Genomic DNA, 21642 nt, shown 5'->3' with positions numbered 1-21642 from the left:
GGAGACACTTTCTAGGTTGGTAAGATGCTTGTGGCTACACATGATGGAAAACCCCGCTCAGCTGGGTTAGGCCTGACAGTAAGTGGATTTTTCCCTCAAACCAAGATTGTTGCCTCACAATTATTTTGCATTATGCTCACTAATTTTTCACTCAAAATGGCACTGATTTTATTTTTGTCCCGAAATAATGTTTAATAAGATGATTTGCCTACCCACCCCATTCCATCAATATAAGGAGAGCTTTGTAGACATGAGAAGATCTCTGTCTTCAGAGAGTCAAAGGCCTTGTTTATGATGGCTCTGTAAAGAATGTGAAGTGCCAGTGTGTTCTTTTTCAAGATAGGCTAACTTGTGTATGATAACTTTATTTGCTCTGAACCTAATATGATCTTAGAAAAAAAATAAGTGCAAAAACTCAAACTAGACTTATTATTTATGGCATACTTTAGCGAAACCAAGCTTCATTTTTAAATCGTGGCATTTTTATGCAAACTAAATTTTTAACTTATCTTTTGATGGCTCTTTATCAGGTGTAGCAAGTAACAGTTTTATTATTGTTTATCTCTAAGACACAAGGAGACTTAGACATGTCACGACCTTTCGGAGCTTCAGTTTCCTCCTCTGCAAAATGAGGATGTGAATGCATGGTTTCCGAGCTCAGAATGCTTTCAGTGAATTGAAAGTATCTAATTCTTAGGTGTATGCGTGCACATGGGTATTACGTATACACCTGGCACTGAATATCCTTGGTATGCATGCCCTGTGTTCATATAGATGCCCTCTCTCTGCGCTGTTCATTGGTAGGACGCGTGTTGTGTGTGCTGTGGGGATGGGGGAGCAGCCTAAATGCCCTGTCAGGACCACTGTACTTTCAGTTACCAGGTCTTTTGGCCCCTGGGGGTCACAGCTGAGTCCCTTTCCAGGCATTACCCTCTGCTGATACAAGCTGCTTGCCCAAGGTTTTGCTCCCTCCACAAGGCAACCCTCCTCTACTTACTGGCTGATTTAGGGATACAGAAACCCAGCATTGTGTGGGGAACCCCTCTCAAGGGCCATCTAAGCTCCAGAGTCTCCTGTCCAGTAACTGAACTGTCTGTTGAACAACATTGCAGTTCGAGTTCTCTCTGTGGAGTGCAGCTTCCTGAACCCCTGAGAAGATCTGTTTCCAAGATCACCCCCCAGAAAGCCTCCTCCACACGGTGTCTCCATGTCAGCGTCTGTTTCTCAGGGAAGCCAGCCTACAACAGTGTGATTTCTTGGAAATGGTCTTGGCTGCTTTTTGAACAATGACATATCTGAAGTGTAGCATGAAACAGAACAGAGCTGGCCGGCAAATATGGAGTTGATCATACATGATTAGCCATATTAAGGCAGAGTCTGACAGACAGGTTGGTTTACCACCTTCCCAGCCATAGGTCTGTACATGATTCTTGGGGCAGTTCACATCTTGAGTAATTTATGCTTTCAGTTTTTAGTTTTATGATCTTGGAGCAAAAGATGAAAAGTGATTGAATTTGGTCACTGCAGTTGAATGCTTTAGAGTTCAGCCATTGAAATGTCTGGTTTAATAGGAATGTACTTCATATGAAATTTGGAATGACTGACAATTTTTCAGGATTGAGGTCAAATTGAGGATTCTATTAAAGTAAAAGATGTATTCAAACTTGAGTGAGTGAAGTCGCTCAGTCGTGTCCGACTCTTTGCAACCCCATGGACTGTAGCCCACCAGGCTCCTCCATCCATGGGATTCTCCAGGCAAGAATACTAGAGTGGGTTGCCATTTCCTTCTCCAGGGGATCTTCCCAACCCAGGGATCAAACCCAGGTCTCCTGCATTGCAGGCAGATGCTTTAACCTCTGAGCCACCAGGGAAGCCCAAACTTAGTGAATGTATTTAAAGGTTATTACAACAACAACAACAAATGCCAGCCCATTGTTTTCATGGTTGAAGTTGTATAAAAGGAAGCAGGCCTGGCATGTTAGTTACTGTAATAGCCTTGATAGTATTCATTCATTTGTTTAAAAATTCATGTACTTTATAAGATCTTGTTCGTTGTTCTTCCATTTAAAGCTTATTTATTTTAAGGACCTTGCAGTTATCATTGACGCTTCTCATTCAGAGTCTAGTGGACAGTGCCTATATGAAGTGGCCTTGAACTGTGATTCTGGTGTGAGCTCTTAACTTGTTGTTGAATGTCCAAGTTGTCTGTGCACATTTGTGTGTGTGTGTTTAATTTCAAAACACTTTGTTCGTCATGTTCGTTTTCTCAGAAGAATTACCCTGCACGTGCCCGCTGTGCACCTCAGACAGAGGGAGCTGCGTCAGTACGACGGAAGGGATCCAGCTTGCTAAAGAGCTAGGAGCCACCTACCTGGAGCTGCACAGCCTCGATGACTTCTACATAGGAAAGTATTTCGGAGGAGTGGTAAGTGGCAGCCCCAGTCACAGAAATTAGTCATTTGTCAGACTGGCTCTTTAGCTGTTTCTTAGAAGCACAATTAGAACTTTGGTTTTAAAATCAAGAATAGTTTCAATCTTGTGAAATGGTTGTTGTTGTTGTCACTGCCTCCACTTCCCCCCTTCTGTTTGCTGTGAAGTGGAAACAGTGACAGACTTTATTTTCCTGGGCTCCGAAATCGCTGTGGACAGTGACTGCAGCCATGAAATTCAAAGACGCTTGGTTCTTGGGTGGACTTCCTTGATAGCTCAGTTGGTAAAGAATCCACCTGCAGTGCAGGAGACCCCAGTTCAATTCCTGGGTCGGGAAGATCCCCTGGAAAAGGGAAAGGCTACCCACTCCAGTACTGTTGGGCTTCCCTTGTGGCTCAGCTGGTAAAGAATCCGCCTGCAATGAGAAGACCTGGATTCAGTCCCGGAGTTGGGAAGATCCCCTGGAGAAGGGAAAGGCTGCCCACTCCAGTATTCTGGCTGGAGAATTCCATGGACTATTGTCCATGGGGTCTCAAAGAGTTGGACATGACTGAACAATTTTCACTTCACTTCGTTCTTGTAAGAAAAGCTATAAGAAACCTAGACAGTGTATTAAAAAATGGAGACATCACTTTGTCAACAAAGGTCTGTATAGTCAAAGCTATGGCTTTTCCAATAGTCATGTATGGCTATGAGAGTTGGACCAAAAGAAGGCAGAGTGCCAAAGAATTGGTGCTTTCAAACCGAGGTGCTGGAGAAAACTCTTGAGAGTCCTTTGAACTGCAAGTTGATCAAATGAATCAATCCTGAAGGAAATCAACTCTGAATATTCATTGGAAGGACCCATGTGGAAGCTCCACCCCTTTAGCCACCTGATGCGAAGAGCCAACTCATTGGAGAAGACCCAACTCATTGGAGAAGACCATAATGCTGGAAAAGATTGAAAGCAAAAGGAGAAGGCGGGGTGGCAGAGGATGAGTTGGTTGGATAGCATCACTGACTCAAAGGACATGAGTTTGATCAAATTCTGGGGGATAGTGGAGGACAGGGGAGCCTGGTGTGCTGCAGTCCATGGGGTCACAAAGAGTTGGACACTACTGAGAGCCTGAACTGAACTGAAAGGGAAAAGGATAGTTTGGTTTTGTTTGTTAGAGAAGATGGAGCACTTGCATCTTTGATCTCATGTTCCCTTTCCAGGTTCCTGGCCCTGAGGCTCTCAGGATCACTCTTCCCATTTCCCAGCTCCCAGGTTCTCTTCTCTTCCCTCGTTGTTTCTCTGTGTTCCTAACACCTAGTGTTGGAGGCGTGATGAGAATCAAAGAAGTGGTCAGAGTCCGGAGAAAAGCTTGTGGTTTCCTTTTGCCTTAACTCAAGACTCAATGAGAATGTGAAAATAAGATCAGAATGGTCTCCTTTAGACCCTTGAATAGTAAAATATAACTGGGACCTTGAGTGTAAGAAACAGTGGTATTTGCAAGATTATGGATGGAGTGTTAATGTCAGAGTGAAAGGTGCATTTCACTATTAATATCTTGTGTTTAGCAGTCAGGGAGGAAGAGCAGTGCAATGTTACCCTCAGACCTGGCCAAGGGCAGCCTGTGCCCTTGAGCTCTGAAGGCCTCCTCTGGTTGCACCCCTCCCCCCAGAGCACCAGTTGATGGACCCATGAGGAAGTGCCCACTGCAGCTCGTAGCTCCCCTCCTGACCTGCACCGTCCGTGTGGTAGCCACTAGCCACATCTGGCTGTTTATATTTAAATTAATCTAGAAATAACGCAGGAGACTTCCAGTTCAAGATGGCGGAGTAGGAGCACATGCTGTCAGCTCCTCTTGCGAGAGCACTAGCTGCTGAACATCCATCGACAGGTGGACGCCGGAACCTACCAGAAAGCAGTGCCCCACGTCCAGAGACAAAGAAGAAGCCGCAGTGAGATGGCAGGAGGGGCACAGTGACAATGAAATCAAATCCCATACCCGCTGGGTGGGTGACCCTCAAACCGGAGAACAGTTAATACCAAAGAAGTTCTCCAACTGTTGTGAAGGTTTGGAACCCTATGTTGGGCTTCCCAGCCTACAGACCTGACACAGGGACTGGGAATCCCCAGGGAATCCGACCTTGAAGCCCAGTGGGATTGGATTACAAGACTTCCACAGGACTGGGGGAGATGGAGACTCCAGACTTGGAGGGCACAAACAAAACGTTGCACGCACCAATCAAGACTCAGAGGAAAGGAGCAGTGACTCTGCGGGAAACTAAACCAAAATGACCTGCTAGTGTTAGAGGGTCTCCTATGGAGGCGTGGGTCAGCAGGGGCTCATTGCAGGGACGGGGGGACTGGCAGCAGCTGTCTGGGAAGGTCCCCTTTGGCGTAAACACCCTTGGAGCTCACCATTAGCCAGACGATGGAGCCTGTAGACTAGCCTGTAGGGCTGGGTTAGAAAGTGAAGTCGCTCAGTCGGGTCCGACTCTTTGCGACCCCATGGACTGTAGCCTACTAGGCTCCTCTGTCCATGGGATTTTCCAGGCAAGAATACTGGGGTGGGTTGCCATTTCCTTCTCCAGGAGATCTTCCTGATCCAGGGATTGAACCCAGATCTCCCGCATTGTAGGCAGATGCTTTATTGTCTGAGCCACCAGGGAAGTCAGGGCTGGGTTGCCTCAGATCAAAAAACTAGCAGGGAGGGAGCACAACCCCCACCCATCAGCAGATAATAGGTTTAAAGCTTTACTGAGCAAGGTCCTGCCCACCAGAGCAAGACCCAGTTTTTCCCACCACCAGTCCGTCCCATCAGAAAGCTTACACAAGCCTCATGGTCTCCTCCATCAAAAAAGGCAGACAGAAGAAGCAAGAAGAACCACAATCTCCCATCGACTAATACAGAACCACATCACAGGAAGTTAATCAGCATGAAAAAGCAGAAAGCTGTGTCCCAGATGAAGGGACAAGGTAAAACCCCAGAAAAACAACTAAATGAGGTAGAGATAGGCAACCTTCCAGAAAAAGAATTCAGGATAAAGACAGTGAGTTTGATTCAGGATCTTGGAAAAGGAATGGAGGCAAAGATTGAGAAGATGCAAGAAATGTTTACCAAAGACCTCTAAGAACTAAAGAACCAACAGAGGCGAGCAATGCTCTAGGAGGAATCCACAGCAGAGTAACAGGCAGAAGCACAGATAAATTACCTGGAGGGCAGAATGGTGGAAAGCACTGCCACAGGGCAGAATATAGAGAAAAGGACGAAAGGAAATGAAGACAGTATCAGAGACCTCTGGGACAACATTGAGCACACCAGTATTCACATTGTAGGGGGTCCCAGAAGGAGACGAGAGAAAGGACCTGAGAAGATATTTGAAGAGATAATAACTGAGAATTTCCCTAACATGGGAAAGAAAATAGTCAGCCAAGTCCAGGAAGCACAGAGTGTCCCAAACAGAATGAACCCAAGGAAGCACACACTGAGACATAGTAATCAAACTGACAAAACTTAAAATATTAAAAGCAACCAAGGAAGAATGACAAATAACATGCCAGTGAACTCCCATCAGGCCATCAGCTGATTTCTCAGCAGAAACTACAAGCCAGAAGGGAATGGCATGACATATTTAAAGTGATGAAAGGGAAGAACCTACGAGCAGAAATACTCTACCCAGCAAGACTCTCCTTCAGATTTGATGGAGAAATCAAAAGCTTTCCAGACAAGCAAAAATTAAAAGAATTCAGCACCACCAAACCAGCTTTACAACAATTGCTAAGGGAACTTCTCTAAACAGAAAACAAGAGGAGGAAAAGCCCTGTGCTGTGCTGTGCTGAGTCACTCAGTCCTGTCCGGCTCTTTGCAACCCCATGGACTGTAGCCCTCCAGGCTTCTCTGTCCATGGGGATTCTCCAGGCCAGAATACCGGAGTGGGTTGCCATGCCCTCCTCCAGGGGATCTTCCCAACCCAGGGATCAAACGTAGGTCTCCTGAGTTTCAGGTGGATTCTTAACCATCTGAGCCACCAGGGAAGCCCAAGAAAATCCCTACCTACAGAAAATAAATCCAGAACAATTAAGAAAGCAGTAATAGAGTCATAAATATTGATAATTAGCTTAAATGTAAATGGATTAAATGCATCAACCAAAAGACATAGACCAGCTGAGCAGATGAAAACAAGTGCGTGTATGCACTTCCACTCACCACATCACTCTCCTTGACCCCCCAGGTTGTATGTAGTTATTTGATATTGACAGTTTAATCATGTTCCCATTATGGTGTGCAATTATAGTTATCTTTTATTCTCTGTCTGGTTATTGGTTGTGAAAACTGATAAACACATTTTACTATTGTGATTGTGTAACTATTACTCGCTTAATACCACTGCATCACGATTGGCCAACAGAAAAGTTATAGAATTCTATATCTCCAAAACCACCACTTAATAAAAGAACCTGTCATCACTTTTTAAAATCCAGATGTATATCAGAATCATCTTGGAATTTTTTGAAAAATACAAATGCCCAGGAAGTGCTTTTTATTTTTTAAACCAGAGCTCCAAATATGTCTCTAATGAGCAGCCTTGTTTATTTTTAAACACCTGGGCTATGTGAGCATCTTTTACTTTTATCTAGCTTGTTTCACTTGTTCTATCTCATATGCAGCGCTCCTCTGTCCATGGGATATTCCAGGCAAGAATACTGGAGTGGGTTGCCATTTCCTTCTCCAGGGAAACCTTCCAAACCCAGGGATCGAATGCACGTCTCTTGTATTGCAGACAGATTCTTTATTGCTTAGCCACCCAGGAAGCCCATACATACATAAATAATTTTTGCTGTTCAGTCACCAGGTCATGTCCAACTCTTTGCGACCCCATGGACTGCAGCGCACCAGGCTTCCTGTCCTTCACTATCTCCTGGAGCTTGCTCAAACTCAAGTCCATTGAGATGGTGATGCCATCCAACCATCTCATCCTCTGTCATCCCCTTCTCCTCCTGTCCTCAATCTTTCCCAGCATCAGGGTCTTTTCCAATGAGTCAGCTCTTCGCATTGAGTGGCCAAAGTATTGGAGCTTCAGCTTCAGCATCAGTCCTTCCAATGAATATTCAGGACTGATTTCCTTTAAGATTGACTGGTTGGATCTCCTTGCAGTCCAGGGGATTCTCAAGAGACTTACACGTACATACATAAATAATAATAAAAAATTCCATTCCTCAAGTGCACTATCCACATTTCAGGTCCTCCATAGCTACAATTAGCTAGTGGCTACTGTTCCATGATTAGCACAGATGTTATAGGACATTTCCATCAACACAGAGCATTGCATTCTGTGCTGTGACCCAGCATCCCGAGTCCTCTGACCAGCTGGTACTGAGTCTGTTTTGCTGAGTCTGTTTTGCCCAGTCTGTTCCAGTCTCTTCCCTGGGTCCATCTACCTGAAGGTGGCCCACATGTCTGATAATGTACACCCTGAGGCCTGAGAGGTGACCAAGGGGTGACTGGATATGAGGAGTAGGGGAGGGGAGAGTGGCTGGACCTCGGTTGTGTAGGGCTGGATGTCTACCTGCATGCTCCAGTGCCCTCAGGTAGGGGAGTGTGGAGTGGGCAGGCGGAGAGCAGAAGGGGGGTCTTGGGTCCCAGGAGTTAGGGGCCAGCTCTCTGTGCTGCAGGAAACTCTGAGGAGTCTCACAATTTAAATCTGAACCAGGCCTTCCAGTTTAAATGATGACATACTTGGCAAAGCAGGATGATAGAATATATTTTATGTAACAGTTTATTTTCTTGATTTGAAACACTTAAATATTTAGGCAGGTGGTATGTGGACCTCCTTTTGTACTTTTGCCCCAGGCATCACATGCCCAGAGCTGTGTAAGTGCATGTGGTTAAGATTTTTAATTTATGAAATGATGGATGCGTTTCAAAGTAATTTGTTCAGGAAAAAAAGTAGAGCACGTATGAACTTTCCGAATTGTTGTGAGCATATGTGACCCAAAGCTAAAGATCTGCCCTTGGTTTGAATTTTTCTAATGTCAGTTGTTATAGTTGCCCATGAGGTGGTTATTCTTAGTCACATGGATGTACTGCTTGGCATTCTTGATTATTCAAGAGAAAGTACAGTGTTTTCCTTGAATGATAGTTTGACAAGGCACAGACTGTTCTGCCTGATAGATGTTTTTAAAAAATAAAAAAAATTAAAAAGTATTGGCTAAGGCATACATGTCGATGGTAGTGGCAGCTGTGATTTGGGGTCCAAATAATCATGTCAGATACATAATTTTGTCAGAGCTCTAACATTTGATTCTTGTTTTAGTTGGAATATTTCATGATCCAGGCCTTAAATCAGAAGACAAGTGAAAAAATGAAGAGAAGAAAGATGAGCAACTCGTTTCATGGAATTAGACCACCTCAGCTTGAACAGCCAGGTGTGTTTATTAGCCCGTGTCTAAACTTTCTGTTGATATTCATTGTAGATCATTTCAAAAGCATGGGGGCAGTTGTTCTCAAATTTGAGTGTGTTCAGGACTCACCTGACATTCCGATTCAGTGAGTCTGGGATGGAATCTGAATCTGATTTTTAAATAAGCCTCCCAGATGATTCTGAAGCAGGTGGTACCTGGGTCACATTTTGAGGACTATTGTCTTGAAAACTTGAACCTGTAGATTCTTTAGGAATGGTGTGTATGATAGAGAGCTGCTCTAAATTACAGTCCAGTGAGAAGTAACCAGATGTGATGCATGAACTTTGAGTGGATACAGGTTCCATAAAAACAAGTAAAAGATGTTCTTGGGACAGTTGTGTAAAATTTCGTTATGGATGGGAAATTAGATGATACTATGGGATTACTATAGATTTTCTTACATATAATAATAGTACTGTGTTTAGTAGAAGAATGTTCTTATTCTTAGGAGATAAATATGAGTTATGAGTAAATATGAAAGTATTTAGAACTAAAGTATCCTGATGATTACAAATTACTTTTAAATGGTTTGTGAGTGAAGGAGAGTTGCACACACACAGAGAGAGGGAGAAAATTTAGAGATAAGGCCAAAAAGGAAAGTGTTAATAATTACAGAATTTAAGGGCAAGATATATGTGTGCTCATTGTATCATTCTTTGAGGTTTATGACTGTTTGAAAATGTTCATGATATAGGGTTAGAGGAAAATAAAGTTAAAAATAAATCATATCAACTTACCAGAGCTTATTGCATAATCTTGTAATAGCAATGGTAAAATAATACTGTGTTCAGATCAAGTAATTATGGATATTGTTTGTACTTGATAAGTATTTGGTGAATGAATGAATGTTCATGAACAAGCCAAGAGAGTGTAATTTTGTATGGGAAGTCAGTTCCAAAAATGTGGACATACAGACCGTAAAATTGGCTTTGAACTTTGTGACGTGCAGGGTGAAAGGGGTGATGTGGTCTTTTACGTAGCAAACCCTGGGCCCTTAATTACTTCCTGGATGTGAAGATGAGTGGGGGGTGGCCAAGTCAATAATACTGATGCATAATTTCTTAGTTCTTATTAATCAAGAAGAGAAAATATACCAGTTGCTCAGACAAGGCAGAATGCTTCAGGTCATTTAGCACTACAACCTGTGGGTCTTCATCTGGGGCCAGCAGGTGAGATAGTGGGCAGGTGTGACCTTCCCACGGGAGCGCTGTGGCATCGCACTGACCATAACTCAAGGTCCAGGGTGCACGTTTGTTCCGGTGCTGACTTCTGCTAAGGACCGATCCCGGGCTTTGGGGCACGTGGTTTTTATAAACTGTTCTCAGACAGTCAGGATCTGTAGGGTGCCTCTGGTGATAGAGAGAAGAGGATGGATAGGGTACGGAGCAGAAAGAGCCTGGCCCCCAACTTACCTTGTTGTCGTCCAGTTTGTAGACTAGAGTTCTGCTTTAGAATAAAGAATTGTTTTTATTCTTGAAGAAAGCTGAATGGTACTGGTTTAGATGATTGTATATCCTTCAGGCAACCCTTCCCAGGTCACACTTTCCTCAGTGTAGCTTTAGATGAAAGTTAGCAAACTGTTCACAATTAGAGTCTATGATGAGGACCTGGGCTGTGGTTCTCAGGGCCGATGTTCTGAATTGATGGAGGCTAATGTAATTTAGTTAGTGATCAAACTAGGGAATGGAAGGTTACATCCCCTTGTGGAAATCATGGAGCTTGACCAGCAATCTCCCTGACGTATGCCAAGAGGAAAAAGCTGGCTGTGGGGCAGCGTAATGTTTTACTAGGAGGGAAAGACAAACTTTAGCATCAGAATAAAATGGTCAAGATGGTTTTAAACCATCAAAGTCCAAAACTCGGAACCCTGGCTTTTGAGAGGCTGCAGTTTTAACAATTCATGCCTCTGCCTTCAGTTGTTCTGGGAGGAAAACTACTTCAGATGTGAGGTTGGGTTCTTCAGAACTTTCAGAAATTTCTTTGAATTTTTCATCAGGTGAAGAATGATGACAGCCAGCATAACTAAAATCGAGCATTTGGAGAAATATTTTATGTGGGGGCACACCTAGTGAGAAATGCTCTTTGTGGCATTGGTACATTTTTCATTTGTACTATGAAAAGTAAATACAGTATTTCTGTGTATCTGTGTCATTCCTGGATAGTTAGTTTATAATTAGATGAAGCTATAGAAAAGGTGCTGTTTTTCTGGGTCCAAAATGGCCAAATATTGGCAACTTCCTATGGTTCAACCTAATAATATTAAAAAAAATAGATTGTTTTGTTGTGTTTAAACGTGAAGTGACGGGGGTGTGTAGACCTAAAGAGCAGTTTGTTATTCTTATCTTCTTTTTTGAAACAGAGAAAATGCCCGTCTTGAAGGCTGAAGCATCGCATTATAACGCCGACTTAAACAACTTGCTGTTCTGCTGCCAGTGTGTGGACGTGGTGTTTTACAGCCCAGATTTAAAGGAAGTGGCCGAGGCCCACAAGATCGTTCTCTGCGCCGTCAGCCATGTGTTCATGCTGCTCTTCAGCGTGAAGAGTCCTGCCGACATTCAGGATTCCAGTATCATCCAAACTACCCAGGATCTCTTTACTATAAACAGAGACCCCGCGTTTCCAGGTGCTAGCCAGGAGTCTCCGGGCAACCCGCCCTTACGAGTCATTGTTAAAGACGCCTTCTTCTGTTCTTGTTTATCGGACATCCTGCGCTTCATTTATTCAGGTATCTTGTCAAATGGTTCTGGTACAGCCTCATAAGCTTTTGAGATGAAGTATGCCCGTGGGCCTCATGTATTACGGGATGGTTTTATCTTTCTCTTCTTCATACTATCTGAGATGAAGATTGTAAATGAAATCGGGTTTGCTTTATCCACAGGAACTGGTCCAAGCTTTCTCCTTACAAGTTTCCTTGCCTTGGTTTTACATCTACCTGTAGAAACAATAACCTCTTTTCCTATTGAGCGAGTACGTTAGTATTTTAAGTGTTAGTCACTTAGTTGTGTCCGACTCTGTGATCTCATGGATTGTAGCCCTCCAGGCTCCTGTGTCCATGGAATTCTCCAGGCAAGAATACTGGAGGAGGTATCCACTCTCTTCTCCAGGGATTTTCCTGACCTAGGGATCAAACCTGGATCTCCCACATTGCAGGCAAATTCCTTACCATCTGAGCCACAGGGGAAGCCATTATATTTCAAAGAATATTCAGAATTCATTTTGAATATTCAGTATTCAAGAATTCATTGTCTGGTTTAACTTTAAAGAAATAAAATTCTTCAAATATATATGAAAATAAGTGTCTTTACTTACGTATTCTTGTTTGACGCAGATTTTGGAGGGAATAGAAGGGAGAAATTACCATGATCATTGCATTCAGTTTAGCAACTAGAAACAGTATCTAAAGTTAGTTCGGACTGAAATCTGATTAACTTTGACTATGAGTATTTCAAACTGCTGTTACTTCTGCTCTCTAACCTTTGTAAGATTCAGCTTATCGATTGCTTTTCTTCTTATCCTTTTAAAAGCTCAGTATAGCACATATATTCTAAAGATTAGACTTTTTAATTTGAGTTATTTTAACAGGGTGGCTTCCTGGGTAACTCAGCTGGTAAAGAATCCACCTGCAATGCAGAAGACCTGGGTTCAGTCCCTAGGTTGGGAAGAGTCCCTGGAGGAGGACATGGCCACCCGCTGCAGTATTCTTGCCTAGAGAATCCCTATGGATTCAGTCAAATGATTGATGATGAGATTTTTCTTTTTTTCATTGGGGTTGTGTGTAGTTTTGCAAGTTAAGAAGTTAATGGTTATGAAAAATACAGTTGTAGCATGCAGATTTAAGTGGATTAAAAATATACATATTGGAGTTGAATGTGGTGATATAAATCTTAAATCCATTAGGTGAATATTTGCTTGGAATATTCCACCCTGCAGAGCATACCAGCAGTCAGTGCCTTCGGCATGGCAGCCTCTCTGTTAAGTGTAGGCTGAACTAATGAGTAGACGCTAGTAGCTGTGAATCATTACGTGAACAAACCAGATAAGCTAGAGTCTTCATTTAGTACAACAGATTTTTATGTTTAAACTTAGAATCTCACAGTTCAGAATTAGGACTAATTTCGAAAAGCCAAAATGTGTACACGTTAGAAGAAAAAAAATGTCTTTAATGATATGTCAGAGAACCGTGATGGAAGTGTTTGCCTTTTCTTTTCAATGAGTCTGCTGTTGCAGTCATGAATTATTCAGCATGTTTCCCACAGTATCCATTAAATACTTTCAAAGGCACATGAGCACTTTGAGGTCAGTTCTATCCTCTTTAATATGGTAGCAATAAAATGACTAAATGTATGTCCAGTGACAGAACCTGCTTATCTCTCTCCTAGGGAGTAATTTTTTTTTTAATTGTAAAATTCATACATGCAGATGGAAAAAAGGGAGAGAGAAAAGAAGAAAGTTCTTACGCCCTAGTACCTTTCCCCAGAGTTGATCGCCTGTTATAAGCCATTCATGTATTCACTCTCTGATGCTTTTTGAGAGAGATGAATATGTTGAGAAACTTGCTCTAATGAAAATGTAACCTTTGGTGACTGATGTTTCCTGGGAACCACAGGTAGTTTCCATGGATGGAATGTGGAGTGGGAGGGGATGGCTGGAAGGAGATAAGGCTGGCAGGGCCCTTGGGAGCTGCTCCTGCTGTCCTGAGAAGCTGTTCTAGAACTTTATGCATGATCAGACTGGGCTTTGGGAAGATCCTCTCTAGTGATGGTGGGAAGGTGGAAGAGCAGGCAAGACAGGAGTGCAGTTAGGAAGCACTGTTATTCGGGAGCTCAGCCTAAGGAAGGCCGACATTCTGAAAACAGGTGATTGGTCTTGCAGCCTCTCTATCACCAGTACCAGTGCTCTTCAAACCTTAAAGTACCTGCCAGTCACCTGGTGATCTTGTTAATATGCAGGTTCTGATTTGGTGGGCCCTGGCGGGGCATCGGTTCAGTTTAGTCGCTCAGTCACGTCCAACTTTTTGCGACCCCAGGGACTGCAACACGCCAGGCCTCACTGTCCATCACCAACTCCTGGAGCTTGCTCAGACTCATGTCCATTGAGTCGATCATGCCATCCAGCCATCTCATCCTCTGTCGTCCCCTTCTCCCACCTTCAGTCTTTCCCAGCATCAGGGTGTTTTCCAGTGAGTCAGTTCTTCGCATCAGGTGGCCAAAGTATTGGAGTTTCAGCTTCAACATCAGTCCTTCCAATGAACATTCAGGACTGATTTCCTTTAGGTTTGACTGGTTTGATCTCTCTGCAGTCCAAGGGACTCTCAAGAGCCTTCTCCAACACCACAGTTCAAAAGCATCAATTCTTTGGTGCTCAGCTTTCTTTATGGTCCAATTCTCACATCTGTACATGAATACTGGGAAAACCATAGCTTTGACTAAATGGACTTTTGTCGGTGAAGTAATGTCTCTGCTTTTTAATATGCTGTCTAGGTTGGTCATAGCTTTTCTTCCAGGGAGCAAGCTGAATTTCACGGCTGCAGTCACCATCCGCGGTGATTTCAGAGCCCAAGAAAATAAAGTCTGTCGCTGTTTCCATTTTTTCCCCATCTATTTGTCATGAAGTGATGGAACCAGATGTCATGATCTTAGTTTTTTGAATGTTGAGTTTAAAGCCAACTTTTTCTCTCCTCTTTCACTTTCATCAAGAGGCTGTTTAATTGTTCACTTTCTGCCATAAGGGTGGTGTCATCTGCATATCTGAGGTTATTGATATTTCTCCCAACAATCTTGATTCCAGTTAGTGCCTCATACAGCCCAGCATGGAACCAGTTCGTTGTTCCATGTCCAGTTCTAACTGTTGCTTCCTGACCTGCATACAGATTTCTCAGGCAGATCAGGTGGTCTGGTATTCCCATCTCTTTCAGAATTTTCCACAGTTTATTGTGATCCACACAGTCAAAGACTTTAGTGTAATCAGTGAAGCAGAAGTAGATATTTTTCTGGAAGTCTCTTGTTTTTTCGATGATCCAGCGGATATTGGCAATTTGATCTCTGGTACCTCTGCCTTTTCTAAATCCAGCTTGAACATCTGGAAGTTCTCGGTTCATGTACTGTTAAAGTCTGGCTTGGAGAATTTTGAGCATTACTTTGCTAGTGTGTGAGATGAATGCAATTGTGCAGTAGTTTGAATATTCTTTGGCATTGCCTTCCTTTGGGATTGGAATGAAAACTGATCTTTTCCAGTCCTGTGGCCACTGCTGAGTTTTCCAAATTTGCTGGCATATTGAGTGCAACACTTTCACAGCATCAATTTTTAGGATTTGAAATAGCTCAGCTAGAATTCCATCACCCCCACTAACTTTGTCCATAGTGATGCTTCCTAAGGCCCACTTGACTTCATATTCCAGGATGTCTGGCTCTAGGTGAGTGATCACACTGTCATGGTTATCTGGGTCATGAAGACCGTTTTTGTACAGTTCTTCTGTGTATTCTTGCCACCCCTTCTTAATATCTTCTGCTTCTGTTAGGTCCATACCATTTCTGTCCTTCATTGTGCCCATCTTTGCATGAAGTATTCCCTTGGTATCTGTAATTTTCTTGAAGAGATCTCTAGTCTTACCCATTCTACTATTTTCCTCTATTTCTTTGCATTGATCACTGAGGAAGGCTTTCTTATGTGTCTTTGCTATTCTTTGGAACTCTGCATTCAGTTGAATATATCTTTCCTTTTCTCTTTTGCCTTTCACTTCTCTTCTCTTCTCAGCTATTTGTAAGCCCTCCTCAGACAACCATTTTGCCTTTTTGCATTTCTTCTTCTTGGGGATGATTTTGATCACTGCCTTCTATACAGTGTAACAAACCTCCATCCATAGTTCTTGGCAGGCACTCTGTCAATCAGATCTGACCCCTTGAATGCATGAGGGTCTGCATTTCCAGTGGTCTCCAGGTAGTGCTGATGTTTTGTACCTCAAGTTGCTGCAGCACCTGCTCTTGGGTAGGACTGGAACCACCAGCCACAGCCAGGGGATGAGGGCCTGGAATTCAGCCCAGAGGCCCTGAAGAGGAACCTAGTGATTGGTCTCAGGGCACAGGGTCAAAGTGAAATCGCCTGCCAGGCTGACTGACACAGAGCTCTCTGGAGCTGGGGCTGTCCATGCATTCTTGTACCCCCTGCCTGAAGTTGAGGCAAGAGAATGCTTAGTGGGTGGGTGGAAACCCAGTGAGCCTGGCAGTAGTGACTAGAAGGCAGAAGTGCGTGATGACATGGAGAGCTTGCTGAGCTGCAAGCCCCCAACCAGTTCAGGGCATGGACTTCTTAGTCTGACGCTTAGCTGTTGCCTTTCTGCTCTGAGCTTTGTTTGCATGTGACCCGGTCAAGAGGTAGTGCCAGGTACACTCTGGCCACAGGCCACTGACCTGGGGCTACAGGGAGACCTGGATGTGGGTTGAGGCAAAAGGAAAGTGAATGCTTCAGCAGGTGCCTGATAATAATTATTTACCTATTTACTCAGTATAACCTCAGACTCAAGCAAAAGTGCTACTGTTCATTGTGTTTAAAAAGACAACAATCTCAGCAAAATGCAATTTATTGAGAAGAAAAATCAACCAGATTCCCAATCTCAAATGTCTAAACATTTTCTGATGTTTTGCTTTTGCCCTTTGATTTTTCTTGGTGCATAGGTTGCTTATTTAAAAAAATATTTTTTTAATTAAAGCAGGCTAAAATTTGAAACCTAACTTTTTTTTCCCCCTTAGAGACTTAAGAGGCTGGGCTTATGTATTTTATGTTTGTTTATCTTATTGTTGTCCAACATCTGAAAACTTTTGAACAGAGCACAAGTCTTAAGACCTAGTTTCACACTGGTTTCCTCCTTGCAGCCCGGGCCTAGCTGCAGGTCCTGTTGGGAAGCGTGGAAGACAGGAGCGGGTTGTGCTCACGTCAGTTGGACTGGGAGGCAGAGGCAGAACCCATGAGAGGGCGTGCTCCGGAATGTTTGCCCTGAGCAAACACGGGCTGAAAAACCCTATTAAACCTGTCTCCTCCTTTTTTTAAAAAATGAACCAAATAACAGAGAATGTCTCCATTTTTAAAAAAAATTTATAATTTTCTTTTAACCTTTAGAAATTTGAAATGTTGTAGATATTGTGTCTACCATGGACATTCGAGTCCTATATTTAGGAAGGGCCTTTTAATACTCTGGTTAACACTTTGCCCCTGTAATGAAGGCCTCTGTTCATTTTCGTATTCAAATTTCTGAGCAAATAGACACAGTGTAAGTGCATATGTTAATCTCCTCTTGGATAGCTGCTAACATTGCATAGTGTCTGAGCACGTCATGACTGCTGCTGACATTGCGTGTGCATGCTCAGTGGTGCCCGACTCTTTACAACCCCATGAACTGGAGTCCACCAGGCTGCTCTGTCCATGGGATTTTCCAGGCAGGAATACTGGAGTGGATCGCCATTTCTTTCCCCAGGGGATCTCCCTACCCAGGGATCAAACCCATGTCTCTTGGGTTGTCTGCATTGTCAGGCAGATTCTTTACCACTGAAGGAGGAATAATCTGATAAGTGAGGCCCGCAGTTTCCTGGTCTTGAGGAGTAATCCTTAAATGGCATACAATTGTAACATTCTTAGGATACTCTGTACAGCCTTTATGCTGGCAAATTCGAGTCATAAGATCTCAGATGGATAGCAATTGAAATCTTTGTAAGAGCATCAAGAATTTAGCTCTGAGCTCTTCCTGCCACAGATGGCCCTTAGAATTTCACATCACTTATTGAAATGCTGCCAGGGTAAATGAATTTGTGGAAATGAGCGTAGTATTCTCCAGCTCTTGAAATTATTCTGTGATATGCTTTTTTCTGCACTGCATAAAAGAACAGCTGAATGCACATGGGTAGATTATGCTCTCTAAGACTAAGTAAATAAGTGCTCTAAGAAGTTAAAGAAAATCACAGTCAGTTATGCAGGATGAGATCTAGAGCTCTGCTGTAACATACAGTACCATGCCTATTGTTAGCAGTAGTGTATTAAAACTATGTTAAGAAAATGGAACACATGTTAAATGTTATTGGGCCTTCCTTGGTTGCTCAGACTGTAAAGAATCTGCCTGAATGCAGAAGACCTGGGTTTGATCTCTGGATGGGAAAGGTCCTCTGGAGAAGGGAATGGCTACCCACTCCACTATTCTTGCCTGGAGAATTCCATGGCCAGAGGAGCCAGGGGGCTACACTCATGGGCTCACAAAAGAGTCAGACATAGCTTAGCGCATAACACTAAATGTTATTACCACAAGAAAAGAAAAGAAATCTCAGTCTGATTATTGCTGTATTAGGACCTAAGTGTCAAAGATGATTTGATTAGCATTTCTAATTATGAAAAGAACCCAATCATTAGAGTGCCCTTATAACCTAGGCTTACTTTTCTTTCCAGTTATTGGATCTTTCTGTGTCTGTTCTCTAACATTAATATCCTGTAGGGATTTACCTGTTGCTAATCTTGATACACTTAGATCTGATGCTTGTTTTCTTTCTGATACTCTTCTGAATGGAGATACTGTGTAGGTGTTCTTTAGTGAATGTAACCTTACTTTTAAGAAACAGTATCTGTGCTCTCCTTTAACATGTCTGAGTATCAGTCTAAACTGCTTCCATGTACTGTTTGCTGCTTGCCACTGACCCTGGGTTTTGAAAATCAATAAAATGTCTAAAGGAAGAGCAGTAGTCTTCAGCACTCAATGCACGCTAGAATTTCCTGGAAGCTTTTAAAATTGATGTCTGGGCCCCATCCCCAGAAATGCTAATTTAATTGGTCTGGGGATGGCACCTTCTCCAATGGTATTTTATAAAAGATCGTCCAGATAAATGTAATACATAGCTAGGGGTGAGAATCACTGGCATAGAGTGAATTTTCTTGAACTGAGGTCCCTTGGCTTCTAAGGGATCCTTCTCCTTTATGTAGACTTTACTGGCTATGTGTGCATGGGAAATTTTCTAGAGCAATGATCCAGAGAATTCATCAGATTGTGAAAAGAGTATGTGACTTGAAGTTAAAAATCATTCGTTGAGGAAGAGGAAAACAAAAAGCATAGGCTTGTTCTAGACTGTACACCTTGGGGAATTTGAGGAGGGAGAAGAGCTAACAGTGAAGTCAGAAAAAGAGTGCCCAAAGGTAAGAAGAGGCAGGGGTGCCCTGGAGCTAGCTAGTGCCGATGGGTGAGAGGCAGTGGTATTTACCTGTTCCCAGAAATAGATGGGGAAGCAGTGGAAACAGTGTCAGACTTTATTTTTGGGCTCCAAAATCACCGCAAGATGGTGACTGCAGCCATGAACTTAGATGCTTACTCCTTGGAAGGAAAGTTATGACCAACCTAGATAGCATATTCAAAAGCAGAGACATTACTTTGCCAACAAAGGTCCATCTAGTCAAGGCTATGGTTTTTCCTGTGGTCATGTATGCATGTGAGAGTTGGACTGTGAAGAAAGCTGAGTGCTGAAGAATTAATGCTTTTGAACTGTGATGTTGGAGAAGACTCTTGAGAGTCCCTTGGACTGCAAGGAGATCCAACCAGTCCATTCTAAAGGCGATCAGCCCTGGGTGTTCATTGGAAGGAATGATGCTAAAGCTGAAACCCCAGTACTTTGGCCACCTCATGCGAAGAGTTGACTCATTGGAAAAGACTCTGATGCTGGGAGGGATTGGGGGCAGGAGGAAAAGGGGACCACAGAGGATGAGATGGCTGGATGGCATCACTGACTCGATGGACGTGAGTCTGAGTGAACTCCGGGAGATGGTGATGGACAGGGAGGCCTGGCGTGCTGCGATTCATGGGGTCACAAAGAATCGGACATGACTTAGAGACTGAACTGAACTGAACTGAACTGAACTGAAGGATGTGTTCTGTGTTGTTGTATTGAACTTGGCCATGGTGGGAGCATGTACCCCACAGAATAGCAAATGCCCCAAATGAGGACTCTCCTTCCCCCACCCCTCTCCCAGGGTACACTGTAGTAGTCATGAAGGGCAGGTAAGGAGAAGTTTAAGATCGGCAAGGATGCCAAGCGCTGCAGGGCTCAGCTATAATGAGGCCCGAGAGCAACTGGACTGCCAATCTGATTCTAATAAAGATTAGTTTTGGATCTCCTTGGTACAGCCTGGCAGCAACTGCCTAATCTCACTGGTTCAGTAAATGTTCATTCTGTGTCCTCTCCACTCCCCAGTATTCATGAAGGCACCTGGCAGAGTTCTGGATACCTGAAGGGAAATACCAGAAGGGAAAGACCAAGAGCAAATAGAAAAGGATCTCAAGTTACCCAGAGAGATAAATCAGCTAAATTCATACTGGTCGTTAACGGCGGAAATAGAACTAGAACCTGGGTCTCCCAACTGTGCCCACCCACTCTGTATCTTTTTGAGTTGTATTTTTAGGATTTAGGACTGTCTGTAAGGGATGGGCTGGGTGGGGGTAATCTCTACAGAAATGCACTTTTGGAAACAGCTGCATTGATAGTAAGATTCACTTGATGTGGAAAAGGCCAGCTGGGAGTGGAAAGGCTGGGTAGGAGACTGCTGTGGGTCAAAGAGAGAAGTGTTTGGGGGTCGGGGAGACATTTTGCTGATCCTGGACGAGGAGACTGTAAGGCACAGAGGAAAAGGGGCGGATAGGGGTGAGGTGAGCCTAAGAAGATGGCTCAAAAGTGGGTTGGTGTGAAAAAATAAATAAAAGCAGAGGTGAAAAAAAAAAAGTGGGTTGGTGTGAAAAGGGCGAGAGGGACTGGGTGGGGTGATTTTATTTATTTATTTTTTTTAATGTCCCAGTTGTGTAGTTCTATAGAAAATTATCCAGCTCTCTTCTTCCGGTTGGTTCTGTAAGAACTGGCTATGGAACATCCTCATCTGACCCAAGAGTGCATGAAACCTTCTGAATGCATTCTGTTCCTTTGCCTGATGGTAGTCACTGCCCTTCATGATTGGTATCACTGAATCCAGCCTTAGAAAGAACCGAATCCACCTCGTACTCAGAGCAAGTAAATAAGCTGAGTGTTGGCCCTCTTGTGATGGGAACTCATATTGTAGCCATTGCTGTTATCATTAGCTGATCACCTGTTCTATAAAGAGGTGGCAGCTGTTCAGGAAGGAGACTCCAGCTTTTGAGAAATAATTTAGGTGAAGGGAAACGTTTTTTTTAATGTGAGAGCTGTTTAAATGTTTTAGTGTAATTGCAAGAATATATGTTTGATAAATAAAAATTAAAGGAAAATAATTTAAAAAAAAGAAAGAGGAACATTGATACCCAGTAAAATATTTATCTTCCTGCTTTAACAAAAAATTCAATATATACTGATTTTTTTACAGGTGCCTTCCAGTGGGAAGAGTTAGAAGATGATATCAGGAAGAAATTGAAAGATTCTGGAGATGTTTCAAATGTAATTGAGAAAGTTAAATGCATTTTAAAAACACCAGGAAAGGTAAATTAGTTTATTGTAAGTTACTTTCTCTGAATTATAACTGGTATACTGAGGTGAATATACTATGGAGTCATGAGGAAAGTTGATAATGTATTTTTTTCCTTAAGTATATTTTTTGCTGTTTAAATGTTTTAAATATAAACACATGATTTCTTGCTATCTCTGATTTTAATTCATGTAAGAATTCAAATATGTATGAGTCATGTCTTTAAAATGTTGGTTTGTGAATTCTGTTCCCTGAGACATTCCCCTGGGACTCTGGGAATATGCAGTCTATGTTAAGAATGAAGGCTGTTGAGTCTGCCCAGTTATAGTCAG

The 21642-nt window shown here is 42.9% G+C and overlaps 1 protein-coding gene across 1 annotated transcript in view; it reads left to right on the top strand.

Moving 5' to 3' along the window:
* The window catches only part of RHOBTB3 (Rho related BTB domain containing 3), a 61904-nt gene that overhangs the window by 13823 nt on the left and 26439 nt on the right, over window positions 1–21642 (top strand). Inside the window, exons 4-7 of the mRNA XM_018050024.1 lie at window positions 2271–2425; window positions 8716–8827; window positions 11223–11588; window positions 21212–21324. Of these exons, the coding sequence (XP_017905513.1) occupies window positions 2271–2425; window positions 8716–8827; window positions 11223–11588; window positions 21212–21324 (746 nt within the window). The remainder of the gene's footprint in view (window positions 1–2270; window positions 2426–8715; window positions 8828–11222; window positions 11589–21211; window positions 21325–21642) is intronic.

This window comes from Capra hircus, chromosome 7 (assembly GCF_001704415.2).
Source record: "Capra hircus breed San Clemente chromosome 7, ASM170441v1, whole genome shotgun sequence".
NCBI classification, from domain to species: domain Eukaryota; kingdom Metazoa; phylum Chordata; class Mammalia; order Artiodactyla; family Bovidae; genus Capra; species Capra hircus.
This window is presented reverse-complemented; position numbering and strand designations above follow the sequence as displayed.